The 27,443-nt window shown below is 29.6% G+C and overlaps 4 protein-coding genes across 5 annotated transcripts in view; 1 reads left to right on the forward strand and 3 right to left on the reverse strand.

Annotated features, from left to right (window-relative positions):
• LOC105626638 (probable serine/threonine-protein kinase mkcB) overlaps window positions 1–3,657 on the reverse strand; it is a 58,722-nt gene extending 55,065 nt beyond the window's left edge. Inside the window, exon 1 of the mRNA XM_012207931.1 lies at window positions 3,627–3,657. Within this exon, the coding sequence (XP_012063321.1) occupies window positions 3,627–3,657 (31 nt within the window). The remainder of the gene's footprint in view (window positions 1–3,626) is intronic.
• A 265-nt stretch (window positions 3,658–3,922) lies between these two features.
• Window positions 3,923–15,920, reverse strand: LOC105626446. 2 transcript variants are annotated; one of them, XM_012207746.1, is made up of 2 exons: window positions 15,561–15,920; window positions 3,923–4,107 (listed from the first exon to the last, which is right to left on the reverse strand). In XM_012207746.1, exons 1-2 carry the CDS (start codon window positions 15,825–15,827, stop codon window positions 3,988–3,990), a joined length of 387 nt encoding a protein of 128 aa, XP_012063136.1. In that variant the 5' UTR covers window positions 15,828–15,920; the 3' UTR covers window positions 3,923–3,987. The 2 variants fall into 2 exon arrangements, with proteins under 2 accessions (XP_012063136.1, XP_012063137.1); XM_012207747.1 differs by having other exon boundaries at window positions 3,982–4,107; window positions 15,557–15,892.
• Window positions 15,921–20,348: 4,428 nt separating this feature from the next.
• LOC105626447 lies at window positions 20,349–22,457 on the reverse strand. The gene is made up of 3 exons (XM_012207749.1): window positions 22,413–22,457; window positions 21,747–21,959; window positions 20,349–21,098 (listed from the first exon to the last, which is right to left on the reverse strand). The coding sequence occupies exons 1-3, from the start codon at window positions 22,455–22,457 to the stop codon at window positions 20,733–20,735; spliced, it is 624 nt and encodes a 207-aa protein (XP_012063139.1). The 3' UTR covers window positions 20,349–20,732.
• Window positions 22,458–25,262: 2,805 nt separating this feature from the next.
• The window catches only part of LOC105626448, a 2,783-nt gene continuing 602 nt past the window's right edge, over window positions 25,263–27,443 (forward strand). Inside the window, exons 1-3 of the mRNA XM_012207750.1 lie at window positions 25,263–25,307; window positions 25,740–25,820; window positions 26,465–27,192. Coding sequence (XP_012063140.1) covers window positions 25,263–25,307; window positions 25,740–25,820; window positions 26,465–27,192 — 854 coding nt within the window. The remainder of the gene's footprint in view (window positions 25,308–25,739; window positions 25,821–26,464; window positions 27,193–27,443) is intronic.

The raw sequence follows: 27,443 nt of genomic DNA on the forward strand, positions 1-27,443 counted from the left end.
GAAGAAGAAGAAGAAGAAGAAAGAAAGAAAGAAAGAAGAAGAGAGAGAAGGAGGAGGAGGAGGAGGGAGGGAGGAGAGAGAGAGAGAGAGAGAGAGAGAGAGAAAGAAAAGAGAGAAATATAGCTTCATTTGTAATCGACAGCGAGACTATTAATCAGTGGAAACTTGATTAAGAGTCGTGATATGCTGATCTCCGCCCTATTCTCTCCTCTCTCTTTCATGAGGAATTTCGGGATTTAATTTAATCTGATTTACTTTCATTACATCACACTACTCCGTGGCTATGTAATTGAAATGTGTTACTTGAGATATTTTTAGATAATTTTAACGTAATTACGAAATTATAAATCAACAATAGCTTTCGAATGAGCAAAATATTCTTTAAAAGACAAAACTTAATTATATTGTCACATTTATGATTATAATAATACATTACTTTAAATTTGCGAAAAATAAAATGATATAGAATAATTTTTAAAGAAAAAAACAAAATGAAAAAACTATTATGTCGAGAAAAACTATTACAATCGAATAATTGTTACAACGTGAAATAATCATAAAACTTGTTTCTTAAAATTAATTGAATCGTAAAAATATTCTTTAAACGTAAATTTCTTTTCCTGCAACAAACACTCCGAAATCTTCTCTGAATTGTCGAAGACGATTCTCAAACGTCACACGAAGCATTTTTTTGCAACTTTTTTGCAGAGAAAATTCAGATTACTAACGACAAAGAGTTTCCAACACTCATTGATGGTTTCAACGAAAAATTGATTATAGAACATATCTTTTGGAGCAATTCAATAAATTCATATTTATATAATTTAGTTATCTTTTTGCATTTTCGAGATTACATTTTCGTAAGATTTTCTTATTTGTTATTTATTATCAAGTGAAAAATTATGACAAAGATTTATAGTAACTATTTTTTACATTTTTATACTAATTATATTTCATAGTTATTAATATAAATTTGAATACATAAAACCTTAAGTAAATGAATCCGAGTATAAAATATTGTCTACTTTTTTTTTCTTGCAAAAAAAGTAATCGAAATAATTGACGAAATAATTTTGATGAAAGTTTTAATGTTTGCGAAGTGAAATATAAAATAATCTATCTTTTAATCTTTTAAAATAATAAAGTAAAATAAATGTTATGATATTCTTCAGTTTGCATTAACATTAATGTATTATCAAGAAAATATCGATGCAATATCTATCATACTAACACTAATATTAGCTGAAAGTTACAAAAATTATGTACTTCAACGACTTGCACTTTAGATAACAAGTGAAAAAAATAATTATTTGTGAAAGACATTCTCGAAACAAAGCTGCAAAAAAAACGCTGTTGTAAAAAAAAATCCCGTATACAATATTAATATAACAAGAAAATATGAAATAAAAAAGGCAATAAAATAAAAAACATTTTATTTTTATATATGCGAGAATTATAGCAGTGTGAAGCAAAAGTAATAGTGCTTCGCAACAATAATGTTATTTTTATTTTCTGTACATAGAGAAACCTCTTAAAAGCTTTTCCTCTAAACTTTTTTCGCGTTATATGTTTATTTTGCATTTTATATAGATACATTTTTTCTTATAAATGTATGTACTTATCTTAAAGTAATTTCAAGTAAATTAATTTTCTTGCATTTTGATATTTATATTTTAATATGGAGTCCAGTATATGTTAAAAGCTGCGTGAATAAGAAGTCATTGACTTGCGCTTTTACAATGATAAAATTTGTATTTCATTTTTCTTACTGGCAGTAAAATGTGAAACGATCTTCGCGCCGCGAACATTTGTAGCTTACCACCATTTTACAGTCGCAGTAAATTACATCTTGTTTAAATGCTTCACCCGTTTTACTACGAGTGAATATTTTCTCAACGAAGTCAAGCGCGTCAACTGCTTCGCTGTGCTACATCGAATGCTATTCTTTGCTGTGTAGAATTAAATTAATTATTTCGAGGTACGGGCTGTGAATTTCATTTACATATATTTATTGTAGTTTACGAGTTGTACATTGCATTGCTTGTTAAAAAATTGTGTTATGTTAAGAAAATGCCTTGAGAAATAACTTTTATGAGGTTCTATATATTTTATGTAAATTTATATCTATATATTGCAGAATATTTACACAATGTGAATTTTGTTGATGTTATATATGTAATAATATTAATAATTATTTTATTGATACTAAAAATATGTTAAAATATTTTGGACATTTAGATAGATTATTTAACATTGCATATTGATAATTTGATTTTATTTTAATAAAGTACATAGATCTACAACATATAAAAAGACTTTTTTAATTTAGTTTTTGTTAGAAAATACTCCAGAATTTGAGCAGAAAATTTAAATTTATTTGTAAATATTTTCTGTCTGCTACGATTTGTTTTTATTTTCGACAATTAATGAAATATAATTATTATCTCTCCAATTAGAGTATTGATTAATATCCGTTCAAGTATCTACATTTCGTTCGTACTAATCTTGATTTGAATATAGATAGTTATATATCGCTTCATTCTTTAAATGAATTATTTATTATTTTACAAGGGTTATACGCTCTGGATATATAAAAATGATTATTTATATTCGATTCACATGCTGTGGCAGAACAGGTTTGAGAATAAACTAAGTTTATAGTGCAAATATAAGATGTCCTTCAAGATGTCGCTTTATATCGCCTTATATTTTCCGAAGCTAATCTTAAAACACGTCAAGTTTATTTTATCTGACGATCTTAAAAGAAAATTTCATAGTGGCGTTTTGGGAATATAGAGTAAGGTGTATCCCATATAAAACTAATAAATCTGAGTTATAAATTTTGTGTTTATTTCAGTTTTATCATGTATTAAATTAATCGCATCATTCGTCTTGTCGTTGAAAACCTAGCATCATGTATTTTACTAGCTCTCGTCGTGTTTGCACATTTAATATTTGACAAATGTTGCATGATTTTGTCGGATTCAAAGTTGGATCAAAGGTCGCGTGAGAGAAGCCAAAGAGTTGAGGCACATTTTCAACGAATGTCACATCGTTATAAAAAATATTAGAATAGTGTTAAATAGACGCGCGCGCGCGCGTGTGTGTGCGTGTGCGTGTGTGTGTGTGTGTGTGTGTGTGTGTGTGTGTGTGTGTGTGTGTGTGTGTTGAACGATTAATAAATTTGAATTTTTACTTCCACTGATATACTTCTTACTTCGTAAAAACTTTCAAGGTTGATTCCACGTTTGTAACGATTTGAAATATTAGTTTGTAGCACACAATGCATTATTTGAGATTTATATTCAGGATACTAGATTACATGGAAAGTTTAGTTAATTTCGTATTTTTTAAAAATAAATAATATTCGGAAATTATGGAAAAAATTCTGTTTATCTTCATAAATGAGAAGCAGAAATTCTTGATCCGATTACTTTGATACATATACGTAGTGAGTTAGAAATAATAATTATAATTGAGTTAGAGATATAATTAGTCTAGACACTTCTAGATTAAACATCACACTACATTAAGAAATTGTCGCACGCTATTTTAATAAATCACTCTTCATCAGACATGCTGAAATGAGTAATACGTCAATCATTCTATAGCTAGAATTTACTCACCTTCCATAGTCATATTATCTCCCAGTTTCATCTCGGTTGTTGTCCTCTTTTCCGCACATTCACGCGGCACTCATTACGCACCGATTAACAGGACCGTTCGACACTGATTTCCTAAGCTTCATTCTTTCTCGTTTCTTTACACTTACATTAATCTTGATTTGACGATTTAATTATTTCGTTCGCCGTGTTTATTCGCGGACATTTGTCAATTTATCACGTGCACTTGTCACTCATGTGTAATCTTAATAATCTCATAATGAATCATAATTAACGTTTCTTTTTTTTTTTTTTTTTAGTAAAATCAATAATTTACTGCGAAGTGGATTCCAACAATTGGACCTCTATACCGATTTTTCGATTTTCAATGCACAATCAAGTCACTGCTCGACAAAATTGGCTCTTTAAATTCTTCGTGCTGAATACGTACGTCCTGAAACGATTTATCTCTGATAGTCTCTGGAGAGGGATGCTTCGTTCGTCTCTGTAAAACAAAAGTAGACGTTGGTTAAAGTTTCAATAGGTATTGATCATCAAAGATTATGAGAATTGAAACGTAAAAAATCGACTGTAACATATATCCGTATTATAAAATAGATTTGGATAAAATAGATCATGAAATATATGCTAATTAAACGTTTCTGTGATTATGTTTCCGTAATATAATGTAATATAATGTATAGGGAATTGTACCATGCGTGATATTTGTAAACCCTGTATGGGGTTGCAACAATTCCATATTAATTTCAAAGCGTAATTTATACTGGGAATTGATAGGATCAAATGTGAAGAGGGTAACAGTAGCAATGCGCGATAATATTCAAGACTTTCGAATATGCATATCTGTGTCAGATGCCTTTAGTTTAGGGTTAGAGATACGTGGTTGCTGACCTTTCGAGAGGGATAAGAAGTTGATTATAGGCGACGCCGCAGGTGTTTTGGAAGGAAATAGTCCACGCGCCTGCGAGATAACATTGTTGCGTTTAATGTATCACGGGGGCATGGAAGTTATCTTAATACGAGAAGTTATTTTCTCATTTTTTTCGCTTGCATAATGTAACAATTGGATGCCGCTTTCTGCAAGCTTGGTGAATTTTAATGAGAAGGGCAAGCGAGTTGCGCTTGTTTTACGGAAATTAAATATCGCAATTATATCTCACAATCAGTTTCTTTTAAGCGGTCTGAAAAATATCTCAATACTAATTTCTTTCGTTATTCTTTGAATTGACCGACTTATTTTCTAATTTCTATTAGGAAATATCATAATGGACATTTCACAATTTAAATCTATGCCGGTGGAAAAATAACCGGTTAGAAAAAAAACAAAAATTGGTTTTTTTGTTAAAAGCAATAAACAGAAAATTTTGTTATCGATATTCTAATCAGTATTCTAGTTTAACGTCAATTGAGAAAATGTTTTCCAATTTAAATTTTATTTAAAATAATATCCGTAATAGATTAAAAATCGACGTAACAAATAAATTAGTTTTTTGTCATAAGATATTGTATAGTGAACCAGATTTATATTAATAAACAATTTTAATTTTATTGTTATTATGCTTTTCTTATGAAACACATGAAATTAATAAAATTTAATTACATTATATACATATTATCTTCAAAGTTTTTGTTTTAAAAATATATTTCATATATTAAGTTGAATTAAAAGATACTTTATGGTAACATTTTTATTATTATAAGTTTATTTCATTTTTCTTTAAACTATTGCGCGTCATTAGTAAGCTTTACTAATTAAAGCAAAAATATCTTTTTCATAAAGTACGTAAATATTTTATTATTGCGTATTAATCTTTTTATAATTTTTGTTAATTTATTTCATTGGGTAAAGTCCAAGACGATAAAATCTGGAATTTACCATGAAAGATTTTTTTCCATCCACTGAATTTTTTTGGTCAATCCTGAAATATTGCACTGGTGATCTAATTAAGGGATTTATAGCAAATACGTGCTGCGGTATGACGCATATTGTTACATTCAATCGGTCGTTTCACCTACGTGCATTGCGTAACGTGTCGATGCACCTGAGAGTTGGTATCTCTACATGTTACGTGATCCTCTCTCGAATGCACTGAGAACCATAACACGTCGCAATTGTATTCCGGCAATTTCAGCATGTTCCTGCCCCGATCAGGTACAATCCTATATTGTATCATGCTTGTAACACGAGATTGCGATTCTCCTATCATATGTAATTATTTCGAAATTAATATTTACTAGAGCGTCGACATGCAAAAATTGCATTATTGAATCTTATTAATCAAATATAATAACATATCGAAACATTACGAGATATTACAGGTAATATAACGCGTAATATGAGATATAAAATATAACAGTTTATTGCATTTCACCTGCGTCAAATTATAAATACGTAATCTTAACGTAATACATATTTAATTGTTAATTGTTAATTTAATTTTTTATATAAAAATGTCAACAATATACAGGATGTAAATTAATAATTATTAAATATTCTAGGAATATATTTCTATCGATCAAATAAAAAAGAGAACATGAATCTAGAAAACGTTTAATTTTTTGGATAGGCGGAATTATATTATTTAACAATGTCAAAGAATTGATGAAACTACTAAATATTGTCGAACATTAAACGCTATTTATGTTTATATAAACTTTTTGTAATATTTGGAAATACGTTCTTAAAATATGATTAAATTTGACACTTGTTAATTTACACTATGTATATATTGTAATAGAAATAAGCATATTTGAAATATCTGGCAGTGAATATCATAATTATATATGTTGATAAAATTCATAATAATTATTTGCAGAAGATACAAGAGTAAACTAATATGGAAGGCTAAGAAACTAAGTAAAAACTATATGAAGATTAGAAGTACATTTAAGAGATAGCTGTAATTTTGTGGGCGTTTAATTTTGTGTTTGATATGTTTTCCTAGTATATTAGAGTATATGTTAGGTAAAGCGTTGAGCTACCACAACCCACGTCATTCTGTGGCTTGGAGGTAAAGCGAAATAGCTGAACGTAATGGCGGACATAATGAACATAATTCGTGCATTTACCTTTAAGTCATAAAATTACTGGGTTCCCGAGCTACATATGTATATAAAACCTAAAAGCTATTCTTTCATGTCGTAGAACGTCATTGGATATCTTAAATTTTAAATTACGTCTTTTTAAATATTTATTCTTAGATTTTTAAGCAGGAGATAATATTGATCCTGCTTTTAACTTCCAAAAATAATTTCGGAAGAATAAATGTTTTTCTGTTCTTCAATTTATAAATTATATTATTATATTACATATCATGATTCTTTAATTTAAAATTATTATTAGTAAAATAAGATGTCCCATAAATGGTCTTTAAAGATAATATCTGAATTGTATCACGGAAAAGCTTGTTCTTTTTGTAATATTAGTGCTTTGTCTATGAAGCTATCAAAAGTTATACAATTGATCAGACTTTTATTTTAGAATTTTAGAACTCTTTTCTCTCCATGGCGACATTAAACGGATTATCTTCCTTTGAAAAATATTGGACAGACAAACAGTCACCCTGCTCCCTGAACCGTGACTGAAAGATGGCCGCTGTTCTAATTCGCAGAAATGGAAGAGTATATTTTCGTTTTGCTTTCGTCCATTATCGTTATGAAAAATATAAAATATGAAGATAATGTATAAATATGCAAATTTGAAAAAAACACTTAAAGTTCATGAGATATCACAAACATCATGCCAATTATAATCATATGATTATGTACAAGCACAGCTGTTTTTAGATCTGAAATTTATATGAAATATCTTTTCTGAAAATTGTTTTCTGCTGTTTTTTTTTAGATTACAATGTTGATCATGTTATTAAATTTCATAAATTTAAAGATTTATCATGAAAAATGATTAATATCAAGCAAATAATATCAAGCAAATAAAATTCATAGCGAAAAGATAACGAATTTTCTTTTTCACAACGTATGCTTTTAAGAAACAGAATTAATTTAAATTCTGCAAGAAAGCAAATAAACTTCCAATTTTGTCGTTGCTTATATAAATCTTCTTGGACGCTATTATATTCAAAAACCTGTTCGCTGATTTACGCTGATTTACCTATTCTCGACGTTCCTTTGATGTGCTGACGATATATTTTCGCAAATAGTTGACGTAGCTTTTAACGTATTGGAATTCTATTTCCATATTACGTGTTTAGCAAATTACGCTGTTATCTATGATTACTTCGCGAACGCTAATATTTATTTAACCAGCCTGCCACGTAAATGCGTTAAGGAGTATCATTAAATAGTCGATTATTTATGATGAAATTGAATATCTCACAGAGACATTGCTGATTTCGCTGATTTTTGTCAACAAAAATACATAATAACATAATAACAATAAATACATAAAACAATAATGTAAAACGAAAAGTGCAATAATGAATAAAAAGTATCGGTAATAACGATAAAAAGTATAATAGATATAAAAGATTTTAATCACATATATTTAAAAACTTGAATTTTAGCATTAAGGAGAGAAGATATTCGATTATTAAAGAAGATATTCTACTACATGATGAATATATAGAAGCTAGAGAAACAAATATTTTATTATAACTATCGTACGCTTCATATCAGAACGAGGTACCCATGTGGTTTGTTACAGTTGTCGTATTGTATCGCGGCGATGCGATGTACAGAACAATGATATCTGTTGATGGAAATAGATATATATACGGTTGACCGAAGTTGGTAATATGTATTTAAATGAAGAGCTTGCTCGCGCTTTTACGACATGGCAACACTCAGCGTTATTATTTGATTGCGCCCACGTTATTATGTGTCTTAAATTGGAGAAAGGACTGAGAGTTTAAAGAGATAGTATGCCCATTTCCAGAACGGATATGTTCTCTCGACCGTGTTGTAAGATATATATTCGCTTGTGCGCTCCGCGTTTGTCTCGCACAGAGTCGTTATATACCCAGCTTTGAAACGTAGCTTCTGTAAATATGCATTTGCAGCTTCGAATAATTTGCACCAATCAGAATTTCGAGCGAAACTGCAGTTATGCACGTTACATTTAATCACGTAATAGTGACATTGTTTAAAAGTAACTTTCAATATTTTTTAATCAAAGGGATCATTTATTTTATTTTAGTATTTTATTCTGGTTCTGCAAATGCGTCAGCTATTGTAATATTCGTTATTCGGAGAAAAGTAGTCTACGTAAAATATATGAAATTTGAAATATATTACTTTAATTTAAAATTTATTGATTAATAACAATTTATGAGGACAATTCTACAGTCGTTATTAATTGATCATTGATTATGAAGTATTTTATTATATGTATTTTATTATAATTTATTAAAAAATTGTATATCTCTTATACATTAAATTTTAATTATAATTACCGAGATGGAAACGAACAATAATTTGTTCTAGTAAAACAAAGAATATGAATTTGAGTTTAAAATGTCGATGAATGACAGTGCACAGAAAAAGTAGGCAGTGTAAAATTGATATAGATACGTGAAGAAAAATGTATACATTGAAGTTTGATTGTAAGTTTACAACGCACGGTCATGTCCCAGCCAGCAGTGCTCTCGCTCTATCGATTTAGGACGACTCTACGTAACCGCGACAACCAGTCGGCTCGTATACACATGGTCTCTCTTCCGCGTTATGTCTTTTATCACATAGTCATAAAGAATCATACAATCGCCAATGCCTACCATTTTTGTTCGAATTTCAATTACGCAATCTTCATTTTATTTTACTTTGCATCTGCTGGCAAATCAAGCTCAGTTGAAATTGACTAACGAAAAAATGTATTAATAAAAACATTTATAGTATAAATTGAATCAAATATAGTTAAATAATCACAAAACTGTTCATATCGTTTTTGCGTCTCACGATTGTCGATTGTCGTTTCGTAATGAGTCGTAATGAGATTTAATCGACTATAGTTTTGTGCATGGCCGCTTCTTATTACAGCTCATTACGAAGTTGCACGTGCAATTCTGAGCAAGCCGGCTTCGACATGGCGTGGTGAAGCACGCCAGAAAAGATGGCACGAAAGTACGTGAAACTGTCCTTGACGCGTCTATCGATTTTCTTGAGCATCTTATTTGGTTGAAGAGCAGAAACGCATTCTCAGACTCGAAATTCATTTTTTTATAGCGCCGCCGGTTGTTGAACTTATTGCTGTAACGAGTATGATTCGATTATGTCTAGTTAGCGTTATTAACATTCTAAGCATTGACAATGTTTCAGGAAACAACATGTTGCAACATGATGCTCTTTATAAAATTTTAAGAATGCTATGGAAGATAATGCTATAGATATAAAGGATATAGAAGAGTCTTAAAATAAATTTCATAAACCATCATTGTCACAATTTAATATTTAATTATCATAAATGTTAATACAAAAATAAAAAATTATGAATAAAAAAATCACTTTTTTTATTTTCTAAGATATATAAATAAGAATGTGGTTTCTGCTAATTTTAAATTATAATATTCTTTTTCAATAACATGTTTTTGCTTTTGCCAAGCAACGAACACGTAGATTTTATAAATAGATAAAATTATCGAGAAGAAGCTTGAGGTATGTAATCATCTTTGATCTTGATTGCGTGTTGCGAAGCTCGGCCTCAAACTTCGGTCTTTCTACGTAAATGGGAAGGAGTTATGCAGGCGTTCGTAATATATATAATCTTCCTTGTTCTGGATAATAACAGAATAACGAAGAGCTGAAGTGGAAAGATGAGACACCTACGCGAAAAATATTGTGCTAGCAAAGTCAATGAGGTATCGACTGATTCAGAAATAATAGAGTGCACCTATGTCAAATCGACGAAGATCATTGACGAAGATCAGGATCACACAATCCAAAACCGAGCGAGATTACGTCAGTACTCTGATTCACAATTTGTTGCCACCGCATAATAATAATGTGCGTAATCGAGCCTGCAATGTTTACTGAGCGAATTATATCTTCGAGTATGGCTAGGAAGAATGGAAATTCCTACGAAGTGACGCGAGTATAATTACACCTAAGCAAAGTAAATATGGCAACGGAATGGTTATCTAGCATGAATTTGTTGCAAAGAGCAAATGCTGTTATAATTAATGTGTAAAAAGCGTAAATCAGTGCGTTGAGCTGTTTTCTTTTTATAATGTCAACAAATTTGGAAATATATTGAAAGTAAGGTATGTATGTTTTATTTATAATTTGAGAGTGGAAGGTTGTTGCTCCTTTATCACAAATTCAAGAAACCATTAAAAAGTTGACTGCGCAGTATCATGATAATAGATCCATTTTTTTCTATTATTAATAGATGTAGCACGGCGTTATTGACGTAAAAACGTTATGACGCTAAGATTGACAGTAAAATTGACGTCAAAGTCTCACACGATCAATTATCAATGAATTACGTCATGTCACCTGTCGCCGTGGCGAATTCAAGCAAGGAATATTTGATGAAAAGAAATGATTGAACTTTTAAGTACTAATATTCGAAAATTTGATATGAAAAATATCTTCTTGCGAAGAAAAAATACAAAATCGCTAGAAGATTCTTCAAGATTATCTCGATTGAAGATTAATTTTGTTCTAACGAGGTCAGAGTGCATACATCCCGGAAGATCGAGTGATTAGGGACAATAGCGAATCGGATGTGAGAAGTCAAGTGTCTGATCCAAGATAAAATTTATTCGATCAAGATAAAAGAATTTTTTTTTATATAAAAGCTTAATACATTATATTATTTTCGCGATATAAATATTATAAATATTATATCTCATTTGACGAAAAGAAACTCGAGATGGTTGGTATTATTTTAAAATTATTTCTTGTTTCTTTTTATATTGTATATATTTGTTATATATGTACACTGAAATTGAAATTATAATCTATATTAATGATTTTTAGTATAATTAATTTGCAAATAGAAGTTGATGATATAATATAACTCGTCGAAAGTAATGAATAATATAAACAATCATAAAATGAATATATTATCGATCATCATTTTCCGCTTACAAACATATAAATAGTAAGATAAATAAGAAATGTTATATCGCATACAATTTTGCATCTGTTAAAATGAATTTCACTCGCGATATATACCATAATCTGATCTCACTTTTTCTGATCTTGAAAGTTCTCAGGAATCTTCTTCTTAATCAAACGTGGAATTGCGGAAACTTTCCTAACGAAATATACCGCTAGAGACATGGATATTTTAATACATAATCAGTGAAAACATGATACTAGATAGGACTCATTTTTTCAGTTACTTCTATAGCTAGTTAAAAAAACTTGTTATCATTAGCGTGTTCACATAATTGTAATTACTTCTTTTATCTCAATAAATAATATGCGTATGATAGTTGGCCGCAAAATTAACTGTCTTTATAAAATTATTACTTATATAGGATTTTTTACAAATTATTCTTAATACTATATATATAATATAAAAGATAAGTTATATATATATATATATATATATATATATAGTAGGTAGTATATATATATATATATATATATATATATAATAGGGTTATTTAATATTTATCGTTCTTTTTAAAAAATATATTGGTATATTCATATTTCATATGTTCTTATAACATAGGAGCAATTTATTGCGTATATAGACTTTATATTCACAAAATATTGCACGAAGAGGTATTACTCTCATTAACTCGTCGCATATGCTTATCCTTTGAATTTTGAAGTCTTTTACATGTAATAAAGATGATTATCAACATAAAAATTTATTTAAATTTATTGCAAATTGCATTTTAATGCATTATCTCAATTTTAATATTCTTTATGAGAATGAAACATAATCTTATAAGCTGATAATTAAAGCTATATTAAACGAAATAGCAACTATTTCAATATTTTAATTATTATATATTTGTTTAAGCTGAAATTATCAGTAGTGGAAGTATCTTTGTGAATCAAATTTTAAAAGAATAGATATTATTGATTAATTTTAGCTAAACTTTTGATAGAAATCTTATACTTTTTAACGGAATTTTAACGGATATAATCTGTTAGATATCAGATGTAGAAAACTGTTACGCGTATTGATTGTATCGATAAAAGACATATAAGAAAGAAATAATGTCACTGTAAATCTTTAACTGAGTTTTTGTCATTTGGATCAATCATAAATGATTAAGTATTATAAAATGTAGAGATTAATATTAGTAAAATGATTAGAAGAGCAACGCAATATTTGCACAATTTAATATTTTAACAATATAAATGGGACTAAAATTTCTTTCAGTAGAAAAGTTCTGGGAAAGAATAATGATGTAGATATTTTCTAATAACGTTTTATTAAATTATTAAATGAAAGTTATATATGAGCTTTAATCAATTAATCATATCATATTTTAACTATCATATATTATAAACAGGTAATTGTATAAAATAACAAATAAGATAATGAATAAGATAATAAATTTTTTAAATATTAATTTATAACGTAAAAAAATATATATATAATTTTTTGTATTTTTATTTTATAGCTTAAATTTTTTAACAATTTTATTTAATTCTTCCGTCTATTTATAATAAATATATACATACTTATACATGCGCGCGTATTTAGATACATTTGTATATCACTTATATTAACAACTCTTGTAAAAAAAAATTTTCTCGCGTCGCATTTTGCAGCAATAGCCGAGAGTAAAAAGTTTTGCAGAATCATTGCTTCATTCTACGAACCACTTCATCTAGTTTTCTATTTCATCCCTAGAGCTTTATTTTTATGTCTAGTTACGTAAAAAGTGTATAAAAAGAGGAATTAATCATGACATGACGGGACACTAAATACAAAATTTAGAGTAAAAAATTTTCATGGAGAACAGTAGTTTATAAAATAATTCTAGGAAATAATAAATCCGTTCTATACATTTGTCCTCATTCATGTTCATAATAAATTTATTAATATGTTCTTTTTCTCCTTTTTCTTTCTAAAAATTTGAATATTTATATAAAACATATAAGGAGTTTTAAATAAATTACGGTTTTGTCTGTAATAGAATGACGAATTGTTTTAAGAAATAAAATAAAACATTGCACTATCTATAGTGCAAATATATCTATATAGTGTTAAATTTTATCTAATTAAGTTTTATCTATTTAAGTTGCCACTGCTGCTACTCAATATATCGTTTATACTAAATTATACTACTTTATATTAAAATAAAATGGATGAACTTTTGATATTATATAGTATTAAATTGATACTATTAAATCTATATAGTGTCATCTATATAGTGTCAAATTTAAGTTGCTACACTGAAAGTAATTTTGCTGAAGTATCTAATAAAATTTAGCTAGATATAGATCTGAAAAATAACTTTATTGGACTATCAAAACAATTATTAGACTAGATGATAAAATTGGTTACTAGACTACCAAAACATTTTGCAGCATTGTTCATCATGTTTAAGATTTCTGCAAAATTATTTTGATGGTTCAATAAAATTATTTTTAGATCTGTATCTAGCTACATTTTTAGTCACTCTTCAACAAAATTGCTCTTTCAGTGCATTGTTCTTACTTAATACATCGTTATTTTATACTAAAACAATAACTAAATTTGACACTATACCAATCAAAAATTCAAAAATTTGTCCATTGTCATTTTATACTAAATAAAAATCATCGTTATTTTATCAAAACAATGAATAAATTTGACTGTATACAAATTTATCCATTGTTTAAAATAACGATATATTGAGTAGGAGCAGTGGCGACTTAAATTAAGTTAAATTTGTTTCTATTTAGATTTAACAATGTAGAATGGCATACACTTTGCGAAATATTCGTACTGCCAAATATTTGTACAGGAAGAATTGTTAGCAATGATCAAAAAGATGACGCGAGATCTACGTTTAGAATAAATATATTTCTTACATCAACGTCATTTAGCGATAACAATGTTTCTAATGGCTGCGTTCAGCAGAGAAAATTAATCAGTTAGCGCTTAGTGATTCTTTAAAACGATTGGTTCCTACACTTAGATTTAACGAAGAACTAAAGGCAAGAATCAATTATATTAAAGAATCTAAGCGTTAACTGATTAATTTTCTCTGCTGAACGCAGCCATTATTTCCGTTATAGCTTAATCTGTTACATTACATCAAATGTAATTAAAATATAGTCGGAATACTCATTATTTAATATTAATTCAATGTTGCATGTAATAAATAAAATGAGAAGAAAAGGAAAATGAAGAAATTTTGCGTAAATATTGATTCTGAGTCAATCATGCATTATGCATCTTAGATTTTGAAAAAGAAGATCATTATGTCAAGCATATATTAGGTGTAGAAAAAGAAATCCATTATTTTTCCATTCAATTTCATGCAAAAATAATGGATTTCTTTTTACTACACCTAATATTATGAGAGAAACTTTTATTTGGAATGCGCGTTTATATGGATACTATACAAAGATTAAAATGATTATAATTGACAGCGAAAGAAAAAGAAAGGAAATATATTGAAAAAATATTTATAGGATATTCCGATATTTGTACATAGAATTTATTGAAATATAATTAAAAGTTTTTCACGTTTTTCCAGTTTTTAATTTCATATTTTTCCAATTTTTATTTAGGGCAAAGTTGACTATACTCATGTAATTTAAGTCACAATTGTCATCATTTTTATCGTTACGATTGTCACGTAGGCATAGAGCCGGAATAAGCCAATCAAAGTTACTTGAATAGAATCTACTCGTACTATTGGTGCAACAGATCTGTAAACAAACGCGACTCACAATCTACGCGTCATGCACACGTGGACGTCTATCCCTTCTTCCTTCACATGAGAACGTGATCAAAAACGACGCAACAACACGAGGGTGGAAACTTTTTTTCGGGTTGTGATGTTCTTACTTACTTACTATGTCAGGCGAGGATAGCAATCTCTCACAGGAACTTTTCTCTTTTTTCGCTTCTCTCCCAACTAACTGCGCTGGGAGATCCCTTCCAGCAAAGAAAGAGTGTCCTTCGCCGAGGGCACTGATAGGTTGAGAATAGTCGACGCGATTGGTAGATTCTCCCTTTTTTCTCACGATTGAAGGTGCGACGCATCGATAAGGGTGCGAGCCGATTGAGATATGCGTTGGTCGTCGTCGTAGGATTGTTTGAAGCGAGAATTTTCGCGGCATCGTATCCGACGCGAGGTTACTCTTCCCTACGTACGCATGATCACCAATCCCTTCCGCATCTCTCAGTTAACCTTCGCAAGTGCTCTCTACGAGCTTGCGAACGGAGTCGATGGAAATAGAAATCGACGACGATCAACCGTCACTTCCCGCATCGCTCGGTCGACTGACTAGTTTAACTGGACTGCCTCCCCGTACACTCGGAGATTTTATTCCATCCCCACCAGAATCTGCCGGCGCCCCCTTTACTGACGAACCCCCACTCATGACACCCACTCACGATTCGACGTAGGTGCTCGGGGGTGCGTGAACGTTGAGGTGAACGCAAGCAGCCTAGTCGTTGACCATGTAATTGATAGTTGACCGTATCATCCAAAGATCAATTAAAGGTCTATTTCTTATGACAAAAATAATTGTCTAAAAAGAGCAATGTTTAGCTTAACGTTATTAACGTGTTATTGACAGCCGATCCTGTCACCTGGATAATTACAGAGTTTTTTGTTAAAGTATAATTATTTTACAGTGCAATGATTTTGCCTTAAATTCATAATCATGTTGTACTTCCAGGGTCATATAATATGCTCCTGAAATTATAATATAAAATCAATTAAAATCAAATTATTCACATTTATATTTGATTATTCTTCTTTATAAAATAATTATCAAGTTTGTATGTATGATTACAACTCTTTTAAAACAGTCACTTTAGAAGTCAATTGAGAGGTGCACTTTTCAACTACTGTCCGTATAGTGAAAAGTTTTAAACTTTAAACCTCTCAATTATTTGGACCAACTCTTTTATGTAACTAATAACTACATCCAGTTTAAGCACCCAAAGTACTTACAGGAAGATTTTCTCTGCCTATAGAGATATGAGAGGAGACTTACGTCTCAAACTTTGTTCAAAGCTCAGAGTCTCCGGAGAATGTGCCAGCATTTAAGAAGTTTCACCTTTACTGTAAATAGTTTCAAAATTTTTTATATCAACCTTTAATAAAACATTTTGTGTTTTAATTTATTTATTAATAAATAAATCTCTTTTTTTGATGAAACGCTAATTATATTCTACATATAAAATATCAACAAATTATATTTTACAAACTATGTTCTACATACATAATATCAACAATTATATTTTAACAATTTATTTACTTTCTTAATTATGATTTTTTAACTCATCCAAAATTTTTAGATATGATTGATCGATTATATGTGTGTCTAAGTTCTGAAAATGGTATGCTAACTTTGCGAAGATATATGGATTGAATTTTTCTCATGTGACCAACCACTTACACATCGCGCGAAAAATTTTTCTTATTCGTGGACAAACCAGTTTCCAAGTTTATGTTCAAGGTTACGAGGCAAAATAGCGGCGTACTTACGTCACAAACATCGATTCGCGGACGTTCATTGACCCACCTAATTCTAGGCGATCGTGTATCATCGTTAGTTTCGTGAATCAGACGGTTGCTAATCCTCCCTCACGAATCAAAAGACCTTGTCTACATCTTACATAAATCCTTCGTAGTGATTATCGCTATATGAAAAAAGCCTCTAATTATCGTCTTGCCGATTTTTTCTTGAACATTGAAATTTCGATATGATTGTTCGGATATAATCGACATTTATAATCCATGTCATTTCTCTTTCTCCGATATATGATTTATTGATCACCATTTCGGGTGGTTAAAAAACTTAAAAACTCAATTGAGGAGGGGAGTATTATAACACATGTCTGTTCAATTGTGCTGCGTGGATTTTTCGCTGCAATATTCTCTCTCTGTCGCTAATTAAAAAGTTCCTCGAATTGCGCTAACGATTCGTACTGTTCTACTCGAACTCAGCCTGGGAAAGTTTCATTCACGCATACATTGTAGATCAACATAGCTATCCATGTTCTCATTTTGCAATTGTAATAATGGCGGCCATTGTAAGAGTTACAGTTATTAATAACATTTCGATTAACCAGTAATACGTAATTTTCGCAACTAGAACTACTAGAAAACTTTAATTTCCAATAAAAACGGTAACAAATAGTAAATATCTCTCCCTGATTTATAAATTATGCTCTTGCGTGGAAATTATTGAAATTATTAATTTTTTTGAAATCGCTTGTTACTGATATTTTTAGCAAATTGTTGTAAATTGTAAACTGGAAATATGTACGTTAATATATCGTTTTCAATTATTCAAAAATTGCTGTTATATTAATGATTATTGAGAATATCTGAATATAAATAGATTATTTATCGATGATAAAATACAAACGACTGTTCGAGCGATAAAAAGTCATTTGAAAATAAATTATTAATCTTAGTGAAAATTACAAGGATAACTTATTTATCAATACAATTACATTGAGTTTTAGCTGTAGATTTTATGAAAATCCTTCGATTGTATGCATTATAAATCTCTTCCTACGTACACCTACATGTAACGTTGCCCTAGTTTCGATTTAATTACGTAACAACGTAATAAATTCCTGAACGCATCGTAAACGTAAACAACATAGAACAGCTAAGATGACAAGACGGTTAATGCTGATATTATTAACATCGCGATACATATTACGATAATACTACACACATGTAATATTACATGCTCTTTTCATGATAATTAACTTTCAATTGCAGCAGCTTAATAAATTCAATGTCAACAGGCTGTATTGCTCGAAATATTCTTGAATATTTAAGCTTATATAATTTGTGGTCATATATTAACGAGTCAATAAAAGCGTGACACGACAAACTGTTGACACGTAGAATTAATCTATAAATGACACACGGCGCTGCAAACTGCGTCGCCACACTCTCATCGATCACGGCTGCTTATACAGGTGTATAGCTTGTATACAAGCTCATACAGACACAGCGTATTATTGCCAATTTATCAAGTGCTACTCCTCCTTCGTATTGAACTAGATAGTAAACAGATTTAATCTTATCTGGAAACTACGAATACACATGAATACACATGACTATTGATTGGATGAAACAAAATTTTAATTTGATTGAGAAATTTCTCTTTCACAATTTATGCCTGTTTTTTATGCATGCTTTTCACGTAACGAGAATATTTTATCCTGGAGAATTTGACAAAATTAATAAAGAGTAATTAAAGTTGGGCTCTTGAGATGAAAATTAAACAATAAATGAAAACAATTAAGGCAATTAAGAGCCTAAATTCGCAGTAATTGGAGTGATTATATCAACATATATTTCTCAGTACTATATATATATATATAATAAATACCGAACGTTTCGGCTTAATTTAAGCCATCTTCAGCAGTCTAATATAATAAAATCTCTTGATGAATAATTCCAAACATCTTGATAGTCTCGTATAATACAACTTCCCTAATACAATTCAAGTAGTCGCAATGACTAAACCGAAGCTCGCCGAAACTGAATGCTGAAACGTTCGGTATTTGTTATATATTATATATGTAGTACTGAGAAATATATGTTGATATAACGCTCCAATTACTGCGAATTGGCTCTTAATTGCCCGTGTTTTCATTTATTGTTTAATTTTTGACAAAATTAATAAATTTAGAACAATAGTAGATAATAAAAAAACGATAGCACATAATAAAAAGTCTACAATACAGATACAAACACGTACATGTACACACAATGCGTAAAAATAATAGTTTGAAAATTCCGTTTAAATTAAAAAGAATTAGTTATAAAGTCATATTACGGTTATCCTTGAAAATCGGTTTAGTTTTGCAGCGAAGAAAATTGATCTTGTATCGATCATATTACCAATTATCAAATATCTCAAACATACACGTAACTCGCGTCGTTTTCTCAGCGATACCAACCGCACAAATCAGTCATACGATTTTAATAAACTTCGCCTCCGGAGATGTCGGCACGCAATCTCGTGTAACAGGCGATATTTCAGCGTGATCGGATTACAGGTAGCGAAATCGCATAGGGAGTAATAGACCGTAGATGGTAAGAGACTCTTCGTCTTCGAGTACACTGATCATCGAAGATCATCGACTATCAGTTGGACTCGAGAGAGATCGAATCTCAATTTAGTAGAAATGAAATTCCTCGTGGCTTATCTCCACTTCATGCGGCGTCCAACTTCGTAAAATACCGCGTAGCCGCTTGCTGTGAATTCGCGAAATAACGGATATCTTATGCATTTCCAATAACGTATCGCCATTAATGTGCATTACTATGCATTTTTCGCACAACTAATAATTTTTATTTCCCTTTTTTCTTTTGCTGTCTCATCTCCGGTAACTCGAGACTCACATCTTATTAAAAATCCGAAGCACGAATCGTCGACTTGCTATTGAATTGCATAAAAAATGCACTAATATCAACATTATCTCTATAATATTTCAGGTAACACCTATTCGTTCTATATGTTTTTTAAACGTATCTAATGTTCCACAAACGTTTAAGAAACGTATATAAAAACTAACATGTGTTATTAGGGATACGAAGAAATAGAAATTGTGATTTTAATTTAATGATACATAATGATACATTTGTCATAATTTGTTAAATCTGTTTTATTTCATTATAAGTAAAAATATATATAAAATATATATAAAAAAATAAGAATATAAATGTGTAAAAAATGTGATATCGTATTTATGTTAATAATAATTTACTTAATATTATCTATTTGAATTTCTCAAGTTTAATTTGTCAAAGCATTTCATTAATGATCTCCTATGAAATTTGTATGAAAGTTAGAAATATTGCTTTTTGCTCTTTTATCATTACTTTTTATTCTTTAATATTTCAATTAAAAGAGAAGATTGTGAATCTCCGACATTCAGTAAGTGATTTACTTGACAAATCTGAAATTTTCAGAACTATGTTGCACAGTTTTTGTTTTTTAATTATTTACACTGCACGTCTAAATAAACGATAGGCCGTCCTATTTCCTTCTGTAAGCAGTTGGATAATCCGTGAGAAGACTGCCGGTGGAAAGTATGGCCCCCGGTCCGCCGAGAATGCCGCCTTTGTTGGCGAACCAGCCGTTACCGCCTAGAAAACCGGCCGGTTCCAGCCGGTTCGTGTAGAAACCAGAATCATTAGGACCCAAGAAATGCAATAGGCCGGATCCACTTAATTGTTTCGCCGTCACATTTTGTAACACGTTGATTCCTAGAATGTTTAGCACATCTTTCAGTAACGGTAGACGATCGTTCAGGAACGATTGTGGCGAGAATTGGATTTTCTGCACCAGCGGTGTTAGGAACCAAGAGAACGGACCTGGTTTTATCGTTGAATTTTCCTGAAACTTTGCCAAAAAGATTGATTTCACGTCAGTCTTTTGAATGCATTTTTATGACGTTTCATGATATAAAGAGAAATTATGGAAATAGAGAGAAGTAATCTTTTTTATTTAAAAATTAAAAAACAAATAACATGAATATTCTCAATAATACAAAAATTTATGCAAAAAATATCTATATATCTGATAGGTGAATTTTTCAGAAAAATTGGAGAGAGATTGTTGTCAATTTAATTTATAACTTATTTATTTCAACTAAAATATGCTAATATACTATAATTCAGATAGACTACAGAGTTATAATCAAGTCATAACATATATAATGTGACGTCATTTGTCACTTAAAAATGAATTTATGAAAAATAAGATCTAAGATGTTCTTATTGTATTATTGTGACTTCTGTGTTATACTTTGAAATTATATTATCTCAGTTATTAAATACGTTAATCGATGATAAATCAATTTTAATTAATTATTTAATTAATTATTTAATAAATAAAAATGACAATGAGTAATTTCTGCAAAGAGAATTAGTGAGTTATCCAATTATTGAAATAAACTGATAGCCTAACAATGCATATTAAAATTATAATTAATTAGCGGAATGGAATGATGAAACGTTATCTCATCAATTTATGAAGATATATACTTACTGACTGTATGGTCGTATCGATTACGGTACCAACTGCCGAGTTTGTAGCATCAGTTTGCGTGGTACCTTGTATTGATGCTTCGTTAGTCGGCAAAGCAGAATTCGATCCAAATGAATTTTTTTGCAGATTTGTCGATCTTGTGTTATCATAGTCGATTTCATTGATAGATTCGTCGATTGATGGGTTTAATGGTTTCGCCTGCGTTGTTGCAGTCTATAGAAATTTTTATTTATTTCTATTATTACGAAAGTATATTTCTGAAGAGTAAGCTAATTTATACTTTAATGTAATGCCTGCATATGTTCGACATTAAATCGTTAATGTGAAATAAGATTCTTAAGCAAGCTTAAAAGGTAGCTTTTTAAATATGACAAAATTATAGAGAATATAAAGATAAAGATCAAGAATTATTTTAGAGAGAATAAACATATAAAGAAAATATTTTTCAATTTTTTAATTCAAATATTTTAAATTTTTATATTTTGTTTAAATTGGAGTTAATTGTAATAATAAATTTGAAGAGACAAATTTATTTTACATTACGTTACACATTTAAAACTTTATTTTTATAAATAATTTATTAATTTTGACAAAAAGGATTATATGAAAGTTTGATATACTACCAAGTTTAGAGGCGAATTTCTGGTTTATGGGTTAACAACTTACTACCGCAAATAACAACCACATAAATCTTGTCGCTCTTGCCATCATTAGGTAGAAATATTGTAGTAAGGAAGCTGTGACAGCGTTCTACGTAACTTATTCCCGCGATAGAATATACCGATTAGAACTCACAAGAAACACATCGTATATATACTTAACGCTGTTTATATATGCCGTCTCATGCGTAATAAACAGAATGTAATCGCATAAGGGCGCCCACATATGTACGTTATAGCGGCAGACATCAGTTGTAATGATAAAACGTAATTCGTTGACAAACGTTTCTCGTTGAGAAACAAATTGCGAAGAGAAATGTTCCTGTTCTGCGTGGCACGCAGTTTAAATGAAAAGAAATATTTGGAATGTGCGATTACTCTCTTTGAGACCATTAACGAAACTAAAATATCCTGTATATAATTGTAGTATGATATTTGAAATTATCAATATTTTTCTTAACGTCAGCTCGATAATTGAAAATTTTCTCTCTCCTGATAATATAATAGAAGAAAAATATTATCCATGTTTTGCGTTCTGAAAAATCAAATGATTTTCTTACGTTTTTTTTCAAATAGAATATATAAATATTAACATTGTTTTTGTTAACTTTACGAAATTACTTTATGAAATTTGTATTAACCTTGTACTAAAATAACATGCTGAACTAATTGAAGATGCAACAGCAGCGGAGCAAATGATGACTTGGATAACAGTTTGTATCTTATCTTATAACATGTATTTTAATGATAGGCATAAGAAATTTACGATAACGAATGGTGAAAACTGAAAAAAAATGTTGCAATTCGTTTATAAATTGCATAAATAGAATAAAAATTATTTTTGTTTATAACAATTTAATAATCACATAATCGTTAACGAATACATGTTATTATATTAAACATATTTGTCAATTCTAATTGTTATCTTGCTTTAATGATATATTTTGTTATAATACAACGTTTCAACGCAAAGAAATATTTTATTTTAGTTATCTGTTTTATCACGTTAGGATAAATTTTTGCTTTTAATGCAATATATTTTTAATTTGTGTGTGTAAATACGAAATATGATAATTCATTTTTTTACAAAACCTTTATTTTGCGAATAAGAGCGAATTTCGTGATAATGAGTGGGGTCTTCTAGAAGACAACGACATTTTCGAAGTTGCGAACAGAAGATACGTGAGTCATTTGAAAAACCGGTCGGGTCATTTTTTTCAATTGTTCTGGGACAAAGTGCCGTGACCGACTCTCCTTGAAAGAGTTGTTTTCGACTGAGAAATTTTACTCTTATTGGGCTGTTCTTGCGAAATCGTCGTGAAGGTCGGAACTTCATCAATACATGGTTAATTTAAAGAAGAAGCTATGTATTGTGCATATATCCAAAATGTAGAAACGATTGAAATTATCAAAGAACAAGTCAGGATCCTTGTAAAAGAAAAAGATTTCAAATTACAAAAAGAAGATAAAGAAGGCACGAAAAGTAAGCTATTGTACATTTTCTGATTATAATTTGATATAATAGTTTTATCTGAAAATATTGTGATTACTATGTTCGAATCAGTTTTTACCGATTATTCACTTAGCAAAAAAATTGATTTTGTACCATAAAGGAAAAAGTTAGAATGACAGAATGTAACAAAAAAAGCTCGATGCTATCGTTGGAAAGAATGAAGTAATTGAGTTATTAAACCTCGAAGTTGATTAAAACGGAAAATAGCAGAAGCGAATACAGGTTGGAATAACTGGGTTATAGATCAGCGGTAGCAATATACATGAAGAGTGCGAATACATGTTTTCACTACATAAAAGCATTTGCTAAAAATTGTATTTCTATTATCTTTAGCTCTTTTGCATTTGTTTTGCTATTTTGCTAAATCGATTTTACATAAATTGTAATTTTTTAAAAAGTTTTATTAACAAGTTCATTTGCAATTTTTAAATTATTTCAAACAATTAAATAATTAGATATTAGTTATTATTAATAAATATTGAATTTATTATCTTTAAAACTGCATAAAGAATTCAAAACAGTCATTATTTATTTTTATTTTTCTAACTTGTCTTGTGAAATTTTCTAAATTTTTAATTAATTGTGATTTAAAAATTGAGTATTTTTACAATTTTGGTCAGAGGATAATATTTCATTATGAATTATTTTAACAATTTGTATACGAAAATTTACATATAGTTTCTTATAATTCAATTAGAGAGAGATCGAGGACGAGTGCATAGCGGAAAGTCGACTTCTCGTCTCGAAACGTGGTCGGCATACGGATGACGGCTTAGTTTAGGCATCATTCTGTGATTTATCCATCGGCACGAATAAGCACCGGCTCGCGGCCGCATGTGTGCCTTGTCACGCAATTAACAATCCTGTACAGGGACCCGCTCGTTTACATATGCGATCACATAAGAGAGTGGAAGTGTGCGACGCCGAGGACGACATGGGACCGTTATGAGTCTTTTCGAGACCAGTCTTGTCCCAACAGTCGCCTGCGAATCTTGATATAGTTCGTGAAAATCATCAATTTCTCGACTATCATTTGAAATATATTTTTTTAAGAATGATATAAAAATACTTTAGATCAAAAATGTTTGCATCTTTTTTTTGAGTCATCTCAGAATTGTCCGTAATTATTAATTTCTTTACTTAAAATTTTGTCAAGGTCAATGTGATATCTTACATTTCAACAGTTTTGAATCTTTTTCGAGTGATTCTTGTTATTAAATTGTGATAAGCTTATGCTAGAAAGTATAGCAGATTTGTGAACTGTGGCTTACAAAGTATACAAAACATATAAAAAGGTGGAATTTATTTTGCAAAAGAATTATTTGGTAAAAGAAATATTTTGTCATGAAGATTTTATGCAGTTTAATGATGATAATGATTCTCCGGCAGGTAAGTGATATTTATTATCGCTATATGTCTTTAATATTTAATATTGCATTAATGAGATAATGTTGCGCTATTTAGTGTCATTAACGCATATCAAATTATAGAAAAATTGCTATTTCTATATCTTAAAAAATCGAAAACATGAAAATTATTTTAATTTAAAATTATTGTATAATTTAAATAAAATGCTATATAAAGAATGTACATTCATATTCCTGATTAAAATTATAATTTTAATTTTGCGCAAACGATTGTGCTTTAAATATTAACATTTAATGTCATAGTAACAATGTTCTCGCCTAATTTACGTTTAATGTGAAATATTTCCATATAAATACGCGTTTATATCATAATCGTGGCTAATAGCTCGGAAAATTACGTGTATTCATTACATGCTTTAGCGGAAATATTAATTAAAATTCTTCATTACTTCAGACTATCGCCGGAATCGTTAGGAAGCCGCCAGCTTTTTCAACATCAGTGTATTCAAATTCGTATCTCCCCGCTGCTATGCAGGTGAGTCATTTTATTTTATTACTAAATTTGATAAGAGATTTTGAACATTAAATTCTCTTGCATATAATTGCTTCTTATCTCGCCTGCAATAATCCGGAAATATTTTATGTTTCTTCGTTAATATCATGTTAAAATCAATCATTCAATTTGTTTCATTTAATAATCCTTAATAATGACATTAATTTCACAATTTTTATCTGTGCGATTTAAAAATTTGAATCTCTGGTAATAAATTTTTATAAATTTTTATTTCTAATATAGCATAATAAAATAAAATATTTATTAAAATAAAAATATACTGAAAGAAAAAAAAGTGCTAAATTTTAATAATGAATAATACTGATATAACATTTATATCTGTGCTATAATAAGAAATATTAAATCAAATTAATGGTTTTCATACCAAATAAATATATCTATATTTACATTTAGTAAATATTCAACTAGCACTATTCAAATAAATATTTATTAAAATTTAGTATACACACATTTTTTTCTCAGTGCATTGTACACTACCTATACAGATTTGTCCTACATACTTACGTATACTTACTCACTATTTATAAACATTATATACATTAAGTTTAAAAAAAAATGTAATATCCGTAAAGCTTGTTCATTTATATGATTTATTTTTGAATCAGGTAATTTTTCACGCAGTTGAGCAATTGAAGCTGCTCCAAACGGAAGAAATATTGCAGTTACAGTTAGTGACTTCCTCGTCGATATCGACGACCCAATCGATGAAGAAACAGCAATCGCAATCGACGATACCCGAGGGAATTTCTATAATTTCAACAGCTACGACCGCAAAAGTGCATGAAAAGAGGACAGAATCCATAATATCTACTCCCATAATATCTACTTCGACTTTGGCGAATGAGATATCGAGCCAAAGTACATCCAAGACTTATGATAATTCGACAGAAGTCGCTCAACGTTTAGCAACTTCAACTATGAGCGTTGTATTTGATCACAAAGAGACACCAGAAGTGAATCAAGAGACTATTGAAACGAATTACGAATTACCAGCAACGCCAGAAACGAATCATGAATCACCGGAGCCTGTACAGGAGATTCCGGAATCGAATCAGGAAGTCATTCAGAACGAAGAATCTTCAAATACTGAACGTTCTTTTGGCAAAGTATTAACCCAGATCCAAACGCAGCAACAAGCTTCTATTACGCAAATGTCGGATTTTCAGAAAACGAAGAAACCTACCGTTGACAGCGTCGTGGACGAAATTCACAGAATAGTGAAGACAACTACATCCCTATTCAGCGACGAATCGGATGACAGCGATGAATCAAAAAGTATAGAAACATCGATCGAAAAGTCAGAACAAATTGAAGAAGAAGAAGAGGAAACAAGGTGATAACATTTTCATTACAAAATTATAATATTATGACATACTAAAAATAATCGTGTTGGCTAAAATGGAGAAAATTCGACGATAGAATTTCGCAGGAGCTATATTATATATATATATATATTTGATACTACATATATATATATATATATATATATATATATATATATATATATATATATAGTATATATACGTATATTATTATTAACTTTTATTTTTTGGTTACTACTACGTCGTTAGGTTTACGGTTACG

Source organism: Atta cephalotes (assembly GCF_000143395.1).
Source record: "Atta cephalotes unplaced genomic scaffold scaffold00005, whole genome shotgun sequence".
Classification (NCBI taxonomy): Eukaryota; Metazoa; Arthropoda; class Insecta; order Hymenoptera; family Formicidae; genus Atta; species Atta cephalotes.